The 21,842-nt window shown below is 33.3% G+C and overlaps 1 protein-coding gene and 5 non-coding genes across 6 annotated transcripts; 4 read left to right on the top strand and 2 right to left on the bottom strand.

Moving 5' to 3' along the window:
* Positions 1-2,277: 2,277 nt before the first annotated feature.
* LOC140169955 (protein sax-3-like) lies at positions 2,278-12,173 on the bottom strand. Its single transcript, XM_072193265.1, has 12 exons — positions 11,837-12,173; positions 9,009-9,097; positions 8,397-8,720; positions 7,817-8,128; positions 7,456-7,621; positions 7,066-7,217; positions 6,546-6,848; positions 6,112-6,265; positions 5,793-5,935; positions 4,106-4,228; positions 3,232-3,842; positions 2,278-2,483 (listed from the first exon to the last, which is right to left on the bottom strand). Exons 2-12 carry the CDS (start codon positions 9,070-9,072, stop codon positions 2,430-2,432), a joined length of 2,406 nt encoding a protein of 801 aa, XP_072049366.1. The 5' UTR covers positions 9,073-9,097; positions 11,837-12,173; the 3' UTR covers positions 2,278-2,429.
* Positions 12,174-14,059: 1,886 nt separating this feature from the next.
* Trnav-aac (transfer RNA valine (anticodon AAC)) lies at positions 14,060-14,132 on the top strand. Its single transcript has one exon. It is a non-coding gene; the product is annotated as a tRNA-Val (tRNA).
* A 1,875-nt stretch (positions 14,133-16,007) lies between these two features.
* Trnav-aac (transfer RNA valine (anticodon AAC)) lies at positions 16,008-16,080 on the top strand. The gene has a single exon. It is a non-coding gene; the product is annotated as a tRNA-Val (tRNA).
* Positions 16,081-17,253: 1,173 nt separating this feature from the next.
* Trnav-cac (transfer RNA valine (anticodon CAC)) lies at positions 17,254-17,326 on the top strand. The gene has a single exon. It is a non-coding gene; the product is annotated as a tRNA-Val (tRNA).
* Positions 17,327-18,121: 795 nt separating this feature from the next.
* On the bottom strand, positions 18,122-18,194 carry Trnav-cac (transfer RNA valine (anticodon CAC)). The gene has a single exon. It is a non-coding gene; the product is annotated as a tRNA-Val (tRNA).
* Positions 18,195-21,466: 3,272 nt separating this feature from the next.
* On the top strand, positions 21,467-21,539 carry Trnav-aac (transfer RNA valine (anticodon AAC)). The gene has a single exon. It is a non-coding gene; the product is annotated as a tRNA-Val (tRNA).
* The last annotated feature ends 303 nt before the right edge of the window (positions 21,540-21,842 follow it).

Here is a 21,842-nt window from a genome sequence, read left to right as displayed (position 1 = left end):
TACGGTGTAAAAAAAATAAAATTATTTATAAATTGCCTAAGAGTGAAGGGTGTTTTATGTCATGTATAAAATGTCTTGTCTATAAAACACGGCTTTCGGCTTAAAACCACTAGCATGCTATGTTAGATGGGCCAAAATCTGAATTTTGAATGAATTTTACAATCCGTCGGATGAGCAAATCACTGCTATAGGCTAGGAACACAATTCTGGGACATGCATGGATAGAAATGTGAGCTCGTAAAAATAGTCTCTGGGAACAATGTATTTTTGACGACGTGTGGGTCCCGGTTGTGGGTACAGGGATATGTCCGGGGTAAACATGGTAAAGTGGCATAACAAAAGGGGATAACATTTTAAGGCTCTGGGTCAAAAATCTATATTCCAACTTTGGTAAACTTTGAATAAAAATGCAATCAATACAACAATATTCTGTAGTCATAATTATCATTTTTTAATTCATCTTCAAGAGTGTTCTTTTGTGTGTACAAAATATACATAATACAAAATAATAAAGATAAATAATAATTCCATGCAATTAATACAAAAACATTGCGTACACGACCGAGTTTCCATAACTTAGTGAAAAGAATTTGTTAAACAAAACCAAGTAAACATACAAAAATTATGAAAATTTCAGATCCTGCAGCATTGGTCTGTTCCAATTAAAATTCACTCTACCCCTTTGGAAGATTTTGAAAATATCTTCCACACATTAGTCAGTTCCATTTGAAACTCAACCGTCCTCTGTGTAAGAAGCATGTTGAATCTTTCTCAGAGGGTGTATGAAATTCAAATAGAGCTGTATAATAATTATGTTCATTCTATTTGAAATTCATACTCCCCCTTATAGAAGATATTTCCAAAATCTTCCACAGGGGTATAAATTTGAAATGAAATAGCCAATTGCATGTGAATTGTGAAGCAAAAGAGCTGTATCTACAGTATCTTATACTTGCAGATACGCGCTTTACTTGTCACCACTATGAATGATTTACTTGGTATTTGGGCAACATTTGTAAAATTTTACATATTGAAACTCATCTTTTAAGATTTGATTGTACATTGCATAAAACACCCCCCCCCCCCCAAATAAGTGACATTTATAAATCCCTGATTGCCAAAATTACAGACCATTTACACGTATATACCACAAAAAGTTTATCGCTTGAATAAAACCAAAACATCTTGTGTAAATTTGGAAGACGCTTGAAATTTAACATCAAATATCCTAAAACCCAAATATCTAATAAACTACTTAATTTTCTCATGAACTGATAATGTACAAATGAAATGTAATTTTATAAACGGCTAAAAATGATATTCCAGTTGAATTCCATACACTTGAGGCATGACCTTAATCTTACACGCAGGGAGTGTGAATTTCAGATGGAGTTATCTAAATGTGTGACTCCGTTCTACATCCTTGTGTGGAAGATTAAAGTCATGTCTTCCACGGGGGGTGTATGGATTTCAACTGGAATAGCACAAATAGTCTTAAATATCAGAACTGAAACACTACTTATAAACCTATTTTGAGTCTACCTGAACAATTCTTTTTAAAATGTAATAATATTGATCAAATCTTTGGTATGAAATCTAGCTGTATATATGCTTTTAAAAAGCATCCTTAAACATTACAGTGACTAAATTGTTTCAAACCCCAAAATATGCATAAATTCAGCTCAATTAATTGTTCATTAACGGATATTCATTACTGTTCATTACTTTTATGCAACAATCCTAAACTATCAAACGATATTTCGCTCACGTGATCTTCTAAATGGTATTCATCTATATGTATACTAGCCAAAAATGAATATGGATGAAATGATGGAACCTAAATTTTATCACACATTTCACACAGGAAGACTCCTTTGTTACCATGGCAACAAACAATAATATGCATAATGAGTTTCATATTACAGTCGAGTATTTTACTGTAAAATTCAACTGTTTACATGTACAAGAGTTGTATAAAATCGAGTGAGCACAAACAACAAAATAACTGCGATTTTAAGACAAATTTGGATATGAAAAACTTTCTCAAACTATAGTGCAATTTGTAAGGAAACTAAAATGGAACTGCATCAAAGATAATACAAACTCAATGTTGTCTTAATCTTTGAATGACATTATCAGATGTTTTAAATGCTTTAAAAGTCAAAATTATTTTAATATTTAAACAACAATTTGTTAGCACAATAATTTGTAATCAAATTGTTTGTTTTGAAAGTGAAAAGTATAATTATCAATCTAAATTAAATCAAATTTGAATAATGGCTCCAAGCTATAGTGTCCATCCTTTGCCATACATTCCAGCCAGAAGTCGCCAGCAACTTTTGGAGTTTGAGATAAGTTTATCATCATCCAATATTATATCCAATTGTCTTTTATATAATACTTGAAGAAAATCCCCACAAGTTGCTCATTCAGTGCTTGTCTTTCCTATGCTTGCTCTTCTTGTCTTTGTGGTCTTTTGATTTCTGTAACATAAAAGATAGAAAAGTAGAAAATATTAAGTATAATACAAAGACATGTCAGCTTTTGAATAATAAAAATGTAGTGCAATCAAGTGCCAAAACCTACCACTGTCATGATAAACTATGTTGGATGTTGTTAAAGTTTAACACTTTTGATCCAAACGCAAGAAATTATTATATACCTCGGAATTTTCTGATGGCTACCATCTTTCTTCAGACTGAAATATTTTTGCATTTGGTTTAAAAGTTTAGAACTATAGTCATTGAACAAAGGAATTTTGCTATGTTGAATGTTTCTACTTCAGAGTTCTATCATGTTTGAAGACCATTTAGAAACAGTCAAAATACATGCAATATCTTCAAAATATAAAGGTATTCCATCCATTCTTGAAATTAAGTGTATACATTTTGGTTTTTTAAAAGCTAAACCTCTTTTCCTACTGTTCACTCCAAAGAAATTATTTGTTATGATATGAATGCAAAGGCCTTCGAAATAAGATGTGAAAAAGAGATTTAATATTATAATTCTTTAAAGAATCATATTGAGCTAATCCAGTTGAAATCCTTACATCCCCAATGGAAGACATGACCTTAATCTCCCACACAGGGGGGTGTAAATTTCAAATAAGAGTCACCTATTCAGGTTACCCCATTTGAAATTCACACTCCCTTTGTCGGAGGTTAAGGCAATGTCTTCAATGTATGGATTTCAACTGGAATAACCCAATACTGAAATGGTTTAGAAACTCACCTTATCATGCTTATGCTCCCTATGCTTGTGCTTGTGTTTCTTCTCATCTTTCGATCTATGTTTCTTAGTCCTTCTTTCCTTATTTATATCAAATCCAGCATTAATGTTAGCGAGACTTCTCATATTTTCAAGTTCTCTTGCTTTCCTCTCATCAATTTGTTTTCCTGGGGGCGCACCATTTGCCAATGAGGGCGCAAATGAAGTTCTTCTACTTCCATAAGAGTTATTGGCATACGCCAAACTTTTACTGCTTAAAATACTTCCATTTCGCATTAACTTTCCAGTCGTGACATCATAACTTGCTTTTTTACCATTCATCATGACAGGAGACATTGCCGGTTCTGGAGGATACAGATCTTGGAAAGCAGACACCCGTCTTGCGCTGCCAGGTTTTGAGCTGCGTATACTACCGCGTTTTCCACCACGGAGCACCACTGTTGGGGGAACACCCATCTTGCCTTCCGATTCGTGAGAGATGACCGTGGATCCTTTTTTGGGCTTCTTCTTGGCGCTGCCGTTGGGCATGGCTCGCGTCTCTTCCTCGGTGAAGTAGTTTTGTTGTACAAGCTTGCTGACGCTGGAAACAGATTCGGAATCATCATGCGGTCGAACTGTAGAAAGAAAATGGAGAGACAAATAATAAATTAGGCTGGATGTCATTTAAATACGAAATATTTATTTATATAGGATATTTACTTAAATATGAAATTAAACCCAAACCTACTATTTTTGGCACATCGTGCATACTTTTTTTCATTACGTTTTTCTTTCCATGTATTATTTAAGTAGAAATAAAGCTATCAAGATCCGCGTCAATTCTTAATACTCATAATTAACTAATTAAGGTTAATTAATGATTAATTATTCAACTTACTTTTGTTTAACTTGTTCTGTTTCTTCCAGCAGTAGTAGAATATACACGGGATGATGATCACACATAACACAAAGAAACCGACGAGTGCCAGAACAGCAAGAATATAGGTGAAAAGGTTATCCTCTGTAAAACATAAAATAAACACATAAAAACAGCATTAATGTCATGTTCTCCATTCTATAAATAATATTGTTATACTTTCAATTAACTAACTCAGATTAAAATAGTTTTTAATTCTCCTGATATATAATAAAAATTCCTTTAAAAAGGAATGTGGCGCCCAATGTGAACTTGGACGTGATATGGTGAATTCCATGGTGTGTAGATCTGGTATTATAATGATTTTTCTAAAAAAGAATAGAAGATGATCAAATGCAAGAGAAATGTGTTTGATTGGGGAAGGTGTTCTGACAATCCAAATATAAACTTAGTCCACCTCAAATGACCTGTAACAATTTGTGATTGACATTACTTAATTCACCTCGGATGACTTTGATCTGACATTCAACATTTTCGCGCTTACACCAATCATATCCATAACAATTTAACTCTTACAACTTCCTGTCAACTCTCTAATTTAAAACTCTAAATTTCTCTCTGTTTGCCTTTTCTGTCTTCATTGGTCTTGTACCATTTTATATTACACTACAGTTTGTTACAATTATTAAGATAAGCAAACATTGCTGGGTAGATAACAGGATTTAGTTATTTACTTAATCCCAATCATGGAGGTAGTAGCTAGTACTACCTCCATGTCAATAACTTCGCTATATAGATTCTATGGTAATTAGCAAACAAAATCCATCAGTTTATTGAGGCCTCGTTAATTGATCTTATCACTATGGACCACAAGAGTCTCATCCCAATGGCATAGTCCAATAACCTCAATTACATAATCATAGTGCAAAATTTGACCTCAAGTTGCAGAGTATGAGTTTGTGTACCCAAATTTTCAAGGACTGTTCCCATGATAGATGAGCATGTTGTGGATCCTAGTGTATGTGTATCCTAGTGTATGTCAAATGTCACCGTCTATCGGGTTTTAAGGCACACGGTAAACTGGTTGAACGCATACAAAGGTCAGGATTTATTTGGTGTTTTTATAAATCCTAATTTTGTATTTTAAACAAAGAATATACGCTCACCATTTTATCCCGTGCATATCAGAAAACAATAATAAAATAAAATCCAAGCAAATTGTGGTTTTATTTATGAGCTGGCTGCTGGACATAATTTTAGCAAAACAATTGCGAAGTAAATCTAGCAAGAGTGAAATTAGAAGCGTTTCACAAAGTCATGCCTATATTGTGGCGCCTCCGTAGAGGGCGCCACAAAAACATAAACAAGCGAGCAATCAACATAGTTTTACCGTTTTAAGCACTAACACAGTAACACACAAAAAACACGCACGTGCATGCTAAGCGAGGGAGAGAAAATTAGGATGCATAGGAAAGAGGGAGATGACTGAGAAAGGAGAAAGAGGAGTGGATGGGGTGGGCCGGGGGGGAGGAGGACGGGAGAGAAAACAGAAAGAAGCAGAGAGAAACTTGAAGGAAGTGAGCGAGAGAAATTTATTTTGGAATCTCTCCATACGGCCATCTATTTATATTTTGAACTTCATTGAACTACATTGAAAACAGCGACATTTTAATTCGAATTAGATATGTTGGAAGGAAGCATTCCTTACCTTCTATTCTCACAACGGTATACACAGATGCCGCATCAATACGGTTTCTTGCCTCACATGAGATGACTGACTCATCCATACTAAGAGATGCTGATGTTATGGTAAGCGTTGACTGGGATGAACCTGATGTCTCGATCACAAACCTGTTCAATGATAAATATAAACGGGTTAATAGTAAATAAACCTATAGCAAATGGTGTGAATAAACTTCCGAAACTAAGTTTATAGACAAACATGTTTAAAAGAAAAATCGAAAGCAAGTTAACCTCTATACATTAATGACATGAATAATTATTATACATAAATGATGATAAATTACCTTTGATCAGAGTCAATGATCTCGACACCATTGTAGTACCAAGCATATCCAAGAATGGTAGGGTCTCCAGTAGCCGAACAGATAACACTACCAGCCTCCTTCTCTAAAATCTTCAGGATATCCGTGTCTAATTCAACATTTATTGTTGGAACCACTGAAACAGCGAAAACAAAAGAAAATTACTTACAAATATGTTTTAAATAACACTTTCTTACAAACAATAGTGGTCATTTTCTCAGCTTCGAAATTAAGGCAGCAAGTCAATTCTGTTTATTATTGAAGAATTATTGAAAGTAATCACATGAATCTGGAGTTCTTCTCTGTTTTTGTATTATGGTAATTTCAGAATTTATCCTGTGGTTGAAAAAGTTTTCTTGGCCAAACAACCGCCTAAAAACAATTATTAGGATTTAAAGTAAATTCCGGACACTTACATTCAAAGATTAATGGATCCAAAGTGCACACTTTAGTTGAGCTGTAAGCTGGATGCGTAGCCTGACATTCAAAAACTGTACCAATAAGATCATTGTTAAGTACTATGTTGACGTCATTCCTGGTGTACGAGGAGAACTGCACCATGTTACTGGTGAAGTCTTGACCGTCTTTTAACCAAAAGAGTTCTGGCTGGGGTGCCCCGCCACGGGAGAGACATGAGAGTGTGACGTTATCACCTTCTTGGAGATCTCCTGATGGCGTCATAAAGCATTGGGGGTAGATGGCATCTGGGGATTCGGCCGCTGTAGATGGAAAGGAAATAGAGATGTTATGGTGTCTTATTTATTAAATCATTTACACTTTGTTCAAGTTGTTGATGAATTAAAAAAGAATCTAATCATTATGTGCTAAGACCAATATGTAAGACCAGTAAATTTTGCATAACATTTTTATCAGTTTGGGAAAGAACAATTGAAAAACTTGTCACACATAAGAAAAAATAAAGGCATTAATACTTACGTCTTATAATGAGATTGGCTCCACTGGAAGAAATAGCATCATTATTGCCTTCAGCGTTCACAATGCAATGGTAAGTTCCCTGATCGTCTTCACTCAAGTCGGATATTTGAAGATAGAATTCCCCTTCTGTATTGTTGCCTACAATAGAATATCTGTAATGAAAAAAAAAACAGTATAGAGATGTGTGATTATTCATTTGTTATATTTCAATCACATTTATACATATACCTCCTTTATTAGATCGTTCCTTCTCTCTTCCCCAATCTTTCTCTCATGTCAGATAGTCACACATTAGCCTTCACAAGAGCTTCTCTTCCACCATAACCCCTTGCTAAAATGACGAGTGACAGCGTTAAAGCCTTTGACATATTAAGATCTTAAAATACTTACCTTTCATCTGCAAGAGACACTGCACTATCAAAGCTGATTGCTTGACCATTCTGTAACCACGATAAGACACCAGCTTTATCTGCTACTTTGCATCTCATTTGCGTCGTTGTTCCTTCTGTTGCAATTGTATCTGATGGCACAATGGTAAGACGTTGGCTTCCTGAACCTGGAGTGAATAGAGGTCAAAGATGGTAATGAGGTTAATACAAAGCTGTATGACGTTATGTTGTAATTGATACTGATATGGGTCTACAGTTTCAAACCGATGTTCTTATTCTCCTGGAGAAGTATTCACTGCAAGTTCCAATTGTAAACATTCAAGACTTTATTAATTTCCCAAATCGATGTAAATGATACTTACTAATAACACTGAGAAATGCAGATCTGGATTCAATGTATCTACTAGACCCATGGGCCGTCACGAAGCACTCGTAGATCCCTTCATCTGACTCTTGTGCTGCGATGATCTGAAGATTGTATTCACCAGCAGCCCTGTCTCCAACAACGGAGAATCTTGGATTGCTGTTGGTAATCCTGGTCTCGTTGCTAATGACCGTGCCGTCACGACGCCAGGAGAGGAAACCTTCTTTGTTGCTGACTTGACACATGAGAGTCACCGTGCTGTCACCTGCGCCTGTGGTATCTGCGGGTTCATTGGTGAACTTCTGTACATCTGGAGGGAAGAGGAATAAATATTGTGGTTATAGATGATGAATAAAGAAATAATGATACTGGTAGAAGCATTGCTAAGTTATTTTGTCACAAGAATTATGCAGTTCATGTTCTAAAACGCATGCTGACTGTCCGATGTTTTTTTTATATTTAATTTACATATTTTTTATGGTTTTTATTGTCTTGGAAGGACAAAGCTAGAAAGCCGAGACTCAAAGTGGTGAAACTATATGTTTGCTTGTTTATTTGTTGTATTTTGTTTTACTTACTCAATATAGTGACTGTTGCAGGTGATGAAACAATCTCCGAACTAGAACCAGCAGCAGAAACTTGGCAAGTATACGCTCCAGCATCGGTCAAATTAGCGTTGGTTATCCGAAGATTAAACTCGCTTGTGAGGTCACCAGTAATACTAAACCGGGTATTAGAAGTGTCAATAATTCGGTCATTGACACTAATGGGGGTACTGGCACCTTTAATCCAGGTTACAATACCGGCGCGGTCTGAGACGGTACAAAATAGGGTTAGGGCGGATCCTTCGGTGGCGGTGGTATCTGAGGGTTCGAGGGAGAAAGCTTGTTGTTGTGCATCGACTGTGTAGAAAAAAAAAAGAACAAAAGATATGATTAAACATTTTTAGATTTCTTTAATATTTTCTATATTCGTAAGTAAGAAGAAGTTGACGGGAAATTTTTCGTCAGAATTGTTTCATATAAAGTCATGATCATTGGTAAACTTAACAACACGAAGCGCCGATAATTTACTTTTTGAATGTATCAAGATAGGACAATTTTGCAATAGTATGCCCTAATAATTTGTGTTGAATAAAATTAGCAAGATCTTTCACAAAAACAAAAACACACTTTCTAATATATTCTTACCTGTTGTTGATATAATTTGAAGAAGAAGAACCGCGAAAGCGGCATAGAAGAATCTGCAGGCCATTCCTGCGGGAATAGTCAAACACAATCTGCAATAAGATGAACAAAAATTAATGTAATTTGCTGTTTTCAATACGCTTTTTAAATACGAAATGCAAAAATAATGTTGGTTCGGTACGTGGAAAGTGTCACGGATTTTAACTTCTATTGTAAAGAGCATTGATTATTTTGTTCATAAACATAGCCACGATCCGGACTACTGAAGTATCGTCTTCCATTGTTAAACTTGAAATGCGATCGTTAAGGCATTGAAATTGAATCATTTAGGTTTAAACATTGACGTTGTGATTATACAAACATGTATACAACATGGTAAATGATACAATATAGATTGAACTTAGTGGGAGATCTGAGATCAATTTTTGTTTTTTGGGTTAAAATGTCCGATGAAGTTAAAACAGCTAGCATGCATGCGTGGTTCGTCATTATTTAAATTAGCTTTATTTTATAATATACCGGTATTTGTTCCATCTGATGTTCAATTGTGCACTTTTTAATTTTTGTTTGTTAAATTAAATTTGGATCTTTCCTTACAATTACTGGTTTTGCTAATTTTGTCATTTTAATGAATTGCTTTAGTTTTAAAATCAATTGATTATACTAAACTATAGTATATATTATACTATGCTATACTATACTATGCTATAGTATACTATGCTATAGTATACATGTCGTAACAACAAAACCGACAGTTTAACAATAGAGCATTATAAGTACATATTCTCAATTAACTAATCAATGCAGCATGATTGTGTCATGTATTACAATCTTAATTTAAGAACAAACATTACAATAATTCTCAGTAGCAACATCATTAATTAAAGACTATTGTAATTTGTATTGAGAAACAACATTACATAATTGTAATTTATATACGCCTATCTACATCGATCTAATTCGGATGGATCGCGCTTGTTTAATAATTCCTCAACAAAGGCACCCTAAATGGCACGTATGTCTGTTTTGACATAATACGGTAGGCTCTTTGTTTTTTATTTTCTTGGTTTAAATGGTGACAGAAACATTTAAGTCAAATATTTTAACATATACTTTTTATGAGAAAATGCGCATTCATGATAAACCCCAAATCAAACGATAATCAATTGTCAATGTCTGAGATGAGTCAATGTTCTAATCAAATTGTCTCAAAAATATGAAAATCTGTTATGACTACTATCAGAGAAGATGATCTTCTTTGCTACTATAATAATAAAATAACAATTCACCATAGAAATTCCACTTTTGCATTGTTAAAGCAGGAACACAATACATTTGTGGATTCCCCGCTGCGACAAGCACTTGGGTTTGCATTAAGCTTTAAGCACTTAATCATACACAAGTCCTTAGCTACGGATATTTACATCAATGTTATTGTATAGACTGGATAACACGTGGCTAAAAAGTGAAATATGTGCGACAAACATATGATAAAAATTAAGAGAGATGTTAAAATTAAAAAACTAAAAGTGAGAGAGAAATTATTTATTGTTATTAATAGTATCTTCCTAACATTTATTTCTGTTTATGAAATATGTTTTGAGTAGACACTCAAACTTTAAGGTTACATTAAACTGATGTAGGGCCTATTTTATTTGTTAACCATCCCACATTGAAAAAACAAGTTAAATATATATGAGTAAAAACTTCATGTAATTGGGAAAGATTTTGACAGAATCACTTTCAAAATCACATTTTGTATTTTCTTGATCCAACTTCTAAGTAAATCCGTATCAATTTTTCCCAGGTGTGGCATTAGGCATTCCTAGTAACATACGTAATACAATTCATGTGTATCTCAAATTAACGTCAATGATTGGGTAAAATCTATGCTTTTGAATAGAAAGTTTAACACTTGAATTATTTCTTCAAAGAAACTTGTTTATTGATAAAATAACAACAAATGGTGTTAATTGTTGATATCGATTTGTATTGATACCAATGTTGAAGTGACCATGTCTGTTGAGTTGGTTTCAATGTCAGTGATACGTCAACAACACACATAAACAAAGTGATGAGTTCAATTCACGAGTAGATATGGTATACATGTATTAGCTATGACATAATGACATATGACTTATTATTTTTTAATATTCAGAAATCTGTTAGATGTTGCTTAAAGAATATCAGTAAAAACAATTACTTAGCAATAGTATACTGTTGTTTTCAGTTGTTAAGGTTGTTGTTTGAACTTGTTTGGAAGGGCATGGTACCATCAAAGATCTTTGGTACCATGCAAATTTTGATAACTACATTGTATGTAGGTTTAACATCCCTTAATGTGTTTTACATTTAAATGCATGTATATAAAATTGAATATTGTTTGTTTTCAGTAGTTTTTGGTTATGTGTAACTGTTGTTTGGAAACTTGTTTGATACCAACCTTGATAACAACCAAAATGGAACCGAATTTGGAAACAATGTGGTATAAAAAGTAGTAGAATTAAGTGTATATTTGGCCAATAAAGTGTTTAAAATATAGGATGAAAGTAAAACTTATATTAAAAGTGACCACTAACGAATAAAAACACCAAACTCCAGTAAACCTATATCACCATAATACTAAAAGTTGACACAACATGTTCGACTCGTGGAAGGATTTGATACCATGGAATACCCAAAACATGTTGATAGCACACGCGATAAATTGTTAAATTTACCGTCATTTTAGCATCGAAACCCGAGGAAATGAATCTTACAATCACATCTATTTTATTGTACAAATCGGTAAGAAAAATAACGAATTTGTACAAGAAAATGTTAATACTTACCTAAGTTGTTGTTGCACAAATCTAAAATGGAGTCGCAAATAATATCCTGAGTAGATAGAAAATCACTGGTACAATTTTACGATAATAAAATCACCTCAGCAATGAATAGCAGCTTTGGAAGACATAATCAACTTTCATCATCATCAAAATTGTATAAAATTAACGAAATATTTCCAAGTTTTTGGCCCAAGATGTGTATAATACAAGAGAAGTTGTGGCCTGCGATGTGTGTGTATGACTCAATGAAATAACAATGGTGTGTCCAGACCAGGTCATGCTTTTACTACCATTGGTGTAAACAATTTACCCTTAGCTACGGTTGGTAAGGGCCATAACATCTCTAAAGCATAATCATCATCAATTCATCGTCAGGATACCCCGCTACCGCATTTATTAAAGTTTCACGCATGCGTGTAAACTAATCAATAACCAATATATTGAGTTTACTATCGCTTGTTGCGATTGGTTGGTTAGTGGAGTTAATGGAAGTATTGTCCACTTAGGCAAGTTGTTACGGAAATATAATAATCAGTGAGAGTATTGACCTTTACAAAACTGTGTAGCACTTATCGTGATGAAAATAATGATAATCGAATCGAACTCACCTAGCGGAACATGAGGGAGGGCCTATGTATTAAATATTCAGTTTATGAACAGCATGCAAATGCACTTTTTGTCAGAATATAATTTTCCTTTTCTGGACCATGGTGTAGCTACTAAAATGGTAACTTTACAATTTGTAAAATTTATCGAAACAAAAGTATTTAATTATCAAATGACTTTCACCTGAGCTGTACTTTTATCATGTTTATTGAGCAGGATGATGAAGAAAATGAAAATAAAAATGTTTTCATATCATGTGTGCACCATAAACATAACATTATTTTAAACGGTCTTGATTCATCGGGTGTACTTTTCTCGGCCCGCCCAAAGTATTTCACATCTTTGAAAGTTAAAATGCATTTGATGATGACTAAACATTCGCTATTCATGCTATTGTGGCAATTACTGAATCAAAACCTTCTTACAAGGGCGGGGTAAAACAAGGGGCGTAGCATTATTAAGACGCGTTTCTTATATTATTTATATAATCATCTTTTCTGGGCTTTTCTGGTAGATGGTCTGAAAAATTAGTTTCTATTCGCCATGACCATATCTATATCAGATATACCGTTGATCAGAGATCTATTTGCATTTCTCTTGTATTGTTGATCTATTTCTATTTTTTGTGTGTAATTTTTCACGTGAACTCCAGAGCTGATACAGCTCTCTGCTTTTCTTAAGTATGCTGTATTGAGATCTTAAAATAATAATAATAACATTGGTGCTTATATTATGTATTTTCAAATTATTTTTTAATGGATTTATAGGCGCAATACAAAAACAAGTTAAGAAAAACAAACTTAAAGAAAATATATGACGTGTCATGTTAAAAGAAAACACTTTTGGGCAGCATCATAAATGGAGAAAAAGCCAAAAATCTGCCCGGGGGTGATTTTTTTTTCACAATTTGGGTTTGTTGCGAATTTGTGATGTTATTAATGTTTAACATATTGTTTGATAGTTTCAGACCGGAATATAACCGGCATCTTGTATTTTTTGAGACATTTTTCAAGGTAATTCCTACTCTCAACATTGTCAATAATATTTTTAAAGGCCGATATCTCAATTTCCAATTTTATGATACCATAACTTACGAATATCTTCGCTTAGGAATGTCCGATTTCATTGGGGAAAACGGCATTGTGGAACAAAAAGATATGTAAAGATCTTATAATTGATAACCTGCTTAAAAGTGTCTCCTTTTGACATGACACGTCACATATGATGATATACAATGATGAACACCAATATACATAAAAACCAAAAATATTGTCGTTTATATAATAAAAAGAAAAGAGACAAAAAAGAAAAAAAGAACAGACCCCCCAAAAAAAAAAAACAACACCAGAAATAATATATAAAAACGTGTCACCTCTTTTTATCAACAATTCATGGAAGCTGAGAAAAAAGCCAAAGAAAATAAAGGGAAAGAGATGAGAGAGTGAGAAGCAAAACAATTAAAAAGCAGATAAAAACTTAAAATCATTACATGTCATACAGATAAACTTGTATAAATAGTACGCTTGCATGAACTTTATAAATCAATCAATCAATGAAAGTACTTATATATAAAGTTGTGTAGTTGATAAAATGTAATAAAATAGAAAAATTGATACAGTGGTTTCCGTAGTGTAGTGGTTATCACGTGCGCCTAACACGCGCAAGGTCCCTGGTTCGAGCCCAGGCGGAAACAATTATATTTTTTGTTAGGCCAAACAATAATAGTTTTGTCTCATGTCCCATGGGAGTTTGAAATCTAATGCTGTATATGCGGTTTTTATTTTATTTTTATAAATTGAAAAACTCCAATTTTGGGCATTTTATATATCATCAAAATATAGGTAAATACAATTCTAATGGCTATGTTTAGCTGAAATAAGGCTACATCTTGCATTACAATTTTGGAGTTGCGAAGCGAACAGAAACAAAATTGAAATTTCGTTAAAATATAAAAAGCCGGGTTAAAAAGAAATACAAAATAAAATTCAACTGCAATTTTGCTTGAGCAAACGCGCATCATAAATTAAATGCACGCGGGGAACGTGCAGAGACAAAACTATTATTTTCTTTGGCCTTTTTCGCTTCCAATTCCATGATTTACACATGAAAAATATAATCAGTTCCCATCTTAGGCTACAATAAAATGTACATCCTAACTAAAAATAAGAAACTTATCTATTGTACCTTTCATCAGAGATTTTTTTTGCATTTCTCTTGTATTGTTGATCTATTTCAATTTTTTTTGTAAATTTTCACGTTACTGATCTCCAGAGCTGATACATATTGATAACATTGGTGTTTATATTATGTATTTTCAAGTTATTAATTATCTTAAGGGGTAGGGGTATGAACGTTTGGACAGTATTTATTATGGGACATTAGAAAACATCAGACATATATGTCGTATTGCATTCTGAATACGAAAAATGTCCTTCTGATATCAAATAATTTTGATTTTTTGAAACTCGCAATGTAATACACATTTTATGGCAAATGATTAAAAAATATTTTTGATAAATAACAGTACTCGAAGTAAACTTTTTAAATGTGATGATTTATACTTAAAGTGTATGTAGGTGGGATGAAAAGCCGAGGATCAATTGAAAATTTTGACCTTTCGTATTGAAGATATGGATTTTTCCCCAGACACCAAAAAAAAAAATTATTAGGTCTTTTGGGGAAAAAATCCATATCTTCAATATGAAAGGTCAAAATTTTCAATTGATCATCGGCTTTTCCTCCCAGCTACATACACTTTAAGAATATGTCATTAGATTTATAAAATTTACTTCGAGGACTGTTATATATCAAAAATGTGAAAAATATCAAATTTTAATTATTTATCATAAAATTTGTATTACAGCGTGAATTTCAAAGAATGAAAATTATTTGATATCAGAAAGACATTCTTCGTATTCAGAATGCAATTCGATATGTCTGATGTCTGAAAACGCTCATTCCAGATCCCTTAACTTAATGGATTTATAACGCGTACAACACGCGCAAATTCCCTGGTTCGAAAAAAAAAATAAAGAAGAAAGAAAAAAGATCAGACCCCCAAAAAATAGAAATACATAAAAACGTGTCACCTCTTTTTATCAATAACTACTATGAGTTTTGACGATATCCGATTCATTTCGCTCAGTAGTTGAAACTATAGTTTACCTTTGGGTTAGCTCCATAAAACGCTTGTGATCTGTACACAATGTTCAGCAATTTCCAAACTTTTGAGCGTGTTTTCAGCAACTTTAGGCAATTTTGAGAAAGTTTCAAGCAACTGTGTGAAAAGTTGGTAACTTTTAAGTGAGAAAGAAATTAAGTGCGAGAGAGAGAGGGGGAGGAGAGCTGCAGGGGGAGAGGGAGAGGGGAGGAAAGGGGGCAGAGGGAGAGAGGGAGGGAGAGAGATAAGAGAGTGAGAAGCAAAACAATTAAAACGCAGATAAAAACTTAAATAATTACATGTCATACAGATAAACTTTATAAATCAATCAATATATGTACTGCAGTTTGGGATATAAAAAGTTGTGTAGTTGATGAAATGTAAACAAATAGGAAGCTTGTTACAGTGGTTTCCGTAGTGTAGTGGTTATCACGTGCGCCTAACACGCGCAAGGTCCCTGGTTCGAGCCCAGGCGGAAACAATTCTTTTTTTCTTTTTGGGCCAAACAAAATAACAGTTTTGTCTCATGTCCTGTGGGAGTTTGAAATCTAATGCGAAATGCGGTATGCGATTTTTTATTTTATTTTTATAAATTGAAAAACGCCAATTTCGGAATTGCGAAGCGAACAGAAATAAAATTGAAAGTTGAACATTGAATTTACAGCCGATTTTCGTTAAAATTTCGTTAAAATGTCACAAAAATAATACAAAATAAAATTCAACTTCTGCAATTTTGCTTGAGCAAACTCGCAGCATAAATCAAATGGGCGCGGGGAACATGAGACAAAACTATTATTTTCGTTGGCCCTTTTCTCAGCTTCCATGACTTATGCATGAAAAATATACCGTAATCAGTTCACATCTTAAGCTAAGTACAACTTAACTAAAAATAAAAAACTGATCTATTTTACCAATGATCAGAGATCTATTTGCATTTCTTCAATTGTTGATCTATTTCTATTTTTTTAAAAATTTTCACATAATCTCCAGAGCTGATATTGCTCTCTGCTTTTCTAAAGTATGCTGTATTTTGATGTTTAAAAAATAATAATAACATTGGTGTTTATATAATATATTTTTAAGTTATTAACTTAATGGATTTATAACGCGTACACAAAACAAGATGTTCGAGGTGCAATACAAAAGCAAGTTAAGAAAAACAAAATTCCTTAAAAAGAAAATATGAAGATATATTGCAATTTGATTTGACAATAAAATAAATCACAATGTTTATAATATAAAATAAATCATACACATTTCAACTCTATGTTAGTCGTGTTAAAAACCTTTATAGCCATAGTCTAAGATTTTAATTATGGAAGCTTATGAAAGAGCAATTCTGTAATTTCTTGATAATAATAATGTTAGAAACTTACATTTAATTAGAGCTATGATAGAAAAAATATTTTTCTTTAATAAAAAATCATACCCTGCAGTCTTATCAATATTTTATTATTATTGTTTTCTTTTAAATCGTAATCACAAAGAAAAAATGAAGTCACCCATATAAATCACAATGGTTTAATTCCACGATCATATCTTCATCGATCACTTATCGGATTAAGTATTGGACACAATCAATCAATAAGAACTGCATTTTGGGATAAATTTTGTAGTTGATATAATGTTAACAAATAGTATATGTGGTACAGTTGTTTCCGTAGTGTAGTGGTTATCACGTGCGCCTCACACGCGCAAGGTCCCTGGTTCGAGCCCAGGCGGAAACATTTTTTTGTTAGGTCAAACAAAATAATAGTTTTGTCTCATGTCCCATGGGCGTTGGAAATCTAATGCGTTATGTGGTTTTTTTAATTTTATTTTTATAAATTGAAAAACGCCAATATTGGGTATTTCATCAAATCAAAGTAAATACAATTCTATATATTGGTTATGTTTAGCTGAAATAAGGCTACATCTACTCCCGCATCTACTAGGGTTACAATTTCGGAGTTGCGAAGCAAACAGAAACAAAATTGAAATTTAACATTCATTTTACAGCCGATTTTCGGTCTTATTTCATTAATGTAATCTCTGATCAAAGGTGCAATAGATAAGTTTTTTATGTTTTGTTAAGTTGTACATTTTATTGTAGCCTAAGATGTGAACTGATTATATCTGAGACTATTATAATAGTCTCAGATTATATTTTTCATGTATAAATCACTGAAGCTGAGCAAAAGGTCAAAGAAAATAATAGTTTGGCCCCATGTTCCCCGCGCGCATTTGATTTATGCTGCCCGTTTGCTCAAGTAAAACTTTTTTTATGTTCAATTTCAATTTTGTTTCTGTTTGCTTCACAACTCCAAAATTGTGACGCTAGTAGACGTAGCCTTATTTCAGCTAAACATTATAACCATTTATAGAATTGTATTTATCTATAATAATTTTGATATTATAAAATACCCAAAATTGGCGTTTTTTTAATTATAAAAATAAAACAAAAAAACGCATACCGCATTAGATTTCAAACTCCCATGGGAACATGAGACAAAACTATTATTTTGCATGGCCTAACAAAAAAATGTTTCCGCCTGGGCTCGAATCAGGGACCTTGCGCGTGTGAGGCGCACGTGATAACCACTACACTACGGAAACCACCGTAAAACTCTGTCAATTTCTTAACATTATATTATCTGTACATCTTTATCCCAAAATGCAGTACTTGCATTGATTTCCGGCATTGATTGATTTATTTATAAAGTTCATCCAAACGTACGATATAAGTTTATCTGTATGACATGTAATTATTTTTAAGTTTTTATCTGCTTTCTAATTGTTTTGCTTCTCACTCTCTTTATCCCTCTACCACCCCTCTCCCTCTTTCCTTCCATCTCCCCCTCCATCTCTCCTCCCTCTCTCCAACCATCCCTTGATAACTTGAAACTTAATGGATTTTAACGCGTACACATACCATCAAAACAAGATGTTCATGGCGCAATACAAAAGCAAGTTAAGATTACAAACTTAAACTTAAAATGAGAAGATATACAATGATGAACACCAATACATAAAAACCAAAAATATTGTCGTTTATATAATAAAAAGAAAGTAAAAAGAACAAACTCCCCCGAAAAAAATAAACCCACAGAAATAATACATAAAAACGTATCACTTCTAGGCTAAATGAGTTTTGAGGATATCCGATTCATTTCGCTCAGTATTTGAAACTATAGTTTACCTTTGGGTTAGCTCCAATAAAACACTTGCAAGTGTGATCTGTGCGTAATTTTCAGCCATTTGCAAACTTTTGAGCGTGTTTGCAGCTAATTCAGCAATTTTGAGAAAGTTTCAAGCAACTATATAGTTTGTGAAATGTTTGTAACTTTTAAGTGAGAAAGAAATTAAATGCGAGAGAGAGAGGGATGGTTGGAGAGAGGGAGGAGAAAGGGAGGGGAGATGGGAGTAAATGGGGAGGGGAGAGGGAGAGAGAGAGATAAGCATCGGCGGCGGAACGATTTTGAAAGGGGGGGCAGTCAGGGTGATGTAAAAAATCGAAATTATGGCCATTGTGGCCCCCTCAGAAGTGAGAAACTTTTGTAAAATGAAGGCCCAATTGTAACCATTTGATGGACCATTTTGGTACTATTATTGTGTACAATTTGAATTTGAAAAAGCCGAAAATGAATATAAATAAATAAATAAATAAATAATAAATAAATAAATAACAACAACAATAATAATAATAATAATAATAATAATAATAATAATAATAATAATAATAATAATAATAATAATAATAATAATATTTAAAAAAAATAAATAAAAAAACAAACATTGCCTAGCACGCGTTGTAGATGATGATTCAGTACGGCGCGAAACGGCAAAACTGCTTTAGGCCGACTGCAGAGCTATAAAAAAATGTAAAAATGACGAAGCTGACCAAAATTTAAAATTGCACTTACAAAGCAGAGATTATCATCTGCCTGTTTCTCTATTTTTCCCTCTTTTGTCCCCCTTTTTTCTTATAGCTTGGCATATAGGCCGAATGCCGAGAAAGATATTTTGGTATATTTTTTTTAATATTTCATGTTTGTTTGTCTGTCTGTTTGTTTGTTTGTTTGTTTGTTTGTTTTTTATCTACCCAAGATACCATTTACGGTGCGATTTGCAAATCACCCGTTGCGACATGCATCATCTTCTGTGAACACGCGCGAGCACACTTTACTTACGGCATGCATCATTTACGATCTGCATCATTTTCTCGGAACGCGCCCGCAAACGGCTATCTTCTGAAGATAGCATTGCGGGCCTAATAAATAAATAGCATTTAGAATCTCATCCCGATTCATTGCATCTTTCTACTCTAGAAGTAATGTTTTACATCGTTTTCTCTAAATTTTTACTTCATCATGTAGCGGCGAGTTTTTTCTTTCTAATACATCAGTCCCGATCAGAAAGTTTAAAGCGATATTACAGACTCATCACTTTCCGCATCTACCTGTTTCTCTATTTTTACCCCCCCTTTTTTTTTAACAGCGCGGCATATAGGTTGAATGCCGATTTTTGTTATTCGCGCAGAGTAACCGTGCATGCGCGTTTTAGGATTTTTTTCGCTTTATCTACTGAAGATAGGCCTAGCATTTAGAATCTCATATAGTCCCAAATTAACGCATATAGTCCCAAATTAAACCAAAACAAAATGTCGCAACATTTGCAATTTTAATTTGATTATCAGTAGATCATCACCAGTAGGCCTAATTCGATTCGAAAATATATATCTCGCGCAGGGGACAAAGAAAACATAGGCCTGCATTTTATTTCAGCTACTCTCTAAATTCCTAAGATTTAAAAATAAGTCTAAGAGACTTGTTAGAATGACAAAACCTTTCAGAGACTTAAAATTCAAATCTTTATTAGAGTAAAATTTAAATCCATTAGATTTGAATTTTAAGTCTTTTCAAGGTTTTGTCCTTCTAATAAGTCCCTGGAATTTAGAGAGTATATATACTAGTATTCAGTAGGTAGAAGAAAAAACCACATGCAATTAAAATTATAAACCAAAACAAAATGTAGCAACATTTGAAATTTTAATTTGATCTTCAGAAGATAGCACACCCGTAACATGATTCTATAAAATATCGCTTTAGGGTTCATATACCACTAAATCCGCCTGCGAAGCGGTTTCCGGTAAAAGTTTATCACGCCTATAGTCCCAAACTTTGCATAAAAATTCTACAATATTAACAATTTTAGTGTTGAAAATCGTGTTTTACTAGAACTTGTGAATGTGATCTCTACAAATTTGAAAAGAAAATGCGAAAATTTGAGTGATATTTACGATTATATGCGCATGAACAAACGAGGTCAGAACGCGGTTAGCAGTCGGATGTAAACACAGGAAAATGTGGCCTTTTTATATAGCACTAATTTTTTGAAAAATTAGTTGGACCTAAAATGTGTAGTCATTTTCAAAAATGTTATGCAGAATTTTGTTCTAGTTAAGATGATATCAAATATATATTTCAAAGTTGGACGTAACTCGTCTTATGGCCAAAACGCAACCCTATTTAGCACGTAAAGTCTCTGGAAAGCATTTTTGTGGTATGTACCCTTTATCTCGTTCAGCAGACAAAAACGACAACCAACGGGCATTTAAATTTGAGCTATCTGCAGTTGATAGCAAAATCACACTTATCCGACAAACACCAAAATGACATAAAACAGATAGAGAAATGTAAAAGCTTTATTTCAAAGTTTGTTTCAGTGTCACGATCGATTCATCACAGATCCGACGCACTTGATCATCTTCTCTGATTAGGGTAATCTGCTTTTGGAGATCGATGGTCAATATAATCTCTTATAATCTGTCTAGGATATTAAGTTGTGTAGCTTATAAAATGTAAACAAATATAAAATTGGACACAGTAGTTTCCGTAGTGTAGTGGTTATCACGTGCGCCTAACACGCGCAAGGTCCCTGGTTCGAGCCCAGGCGGAAACATTTTTTTGTTAGGTCAAACAAAATAATAGTTTTGTCTCATGTCCCATGGGCGTTTGAAATCTAATGCGTTATGTGGTTTTTTTATTTTATTTTTTTATAAATTGAAAAACGCCAATATTGGGTATTTCATCAAATCAAAATATAGGTAAATACAATTCTATATAATGGTTATGTTTAGCTGAAATAAGGCTACATCTACTAGCGTTACAATTTCGGAGTTGCAGAAGCAAACAAAAACAAAATTGAAATTTAACATTCATTTTACAGCCGATTTTCGGTCTTATTTCATTAATGTAAAAAAAA

This window comes from Amphiura filiformis, chromosome 14 (assembly GCF_039555335.1).
Source record: "Amphiura filiformis chromosome 14, Afil_fr2py, whole genome shotgun sequence".
NCBI lineage: Eukaryota > Metazoa > Echinodermata > Ophiuroidea > Amphilepidida > Amphiuridae > Amphiura > Amphiura filiformis.
Note: the sequence above shows the minus strand (reverse complement) of the source record. Positions and strands in the feature narration are given on the sequence as shown.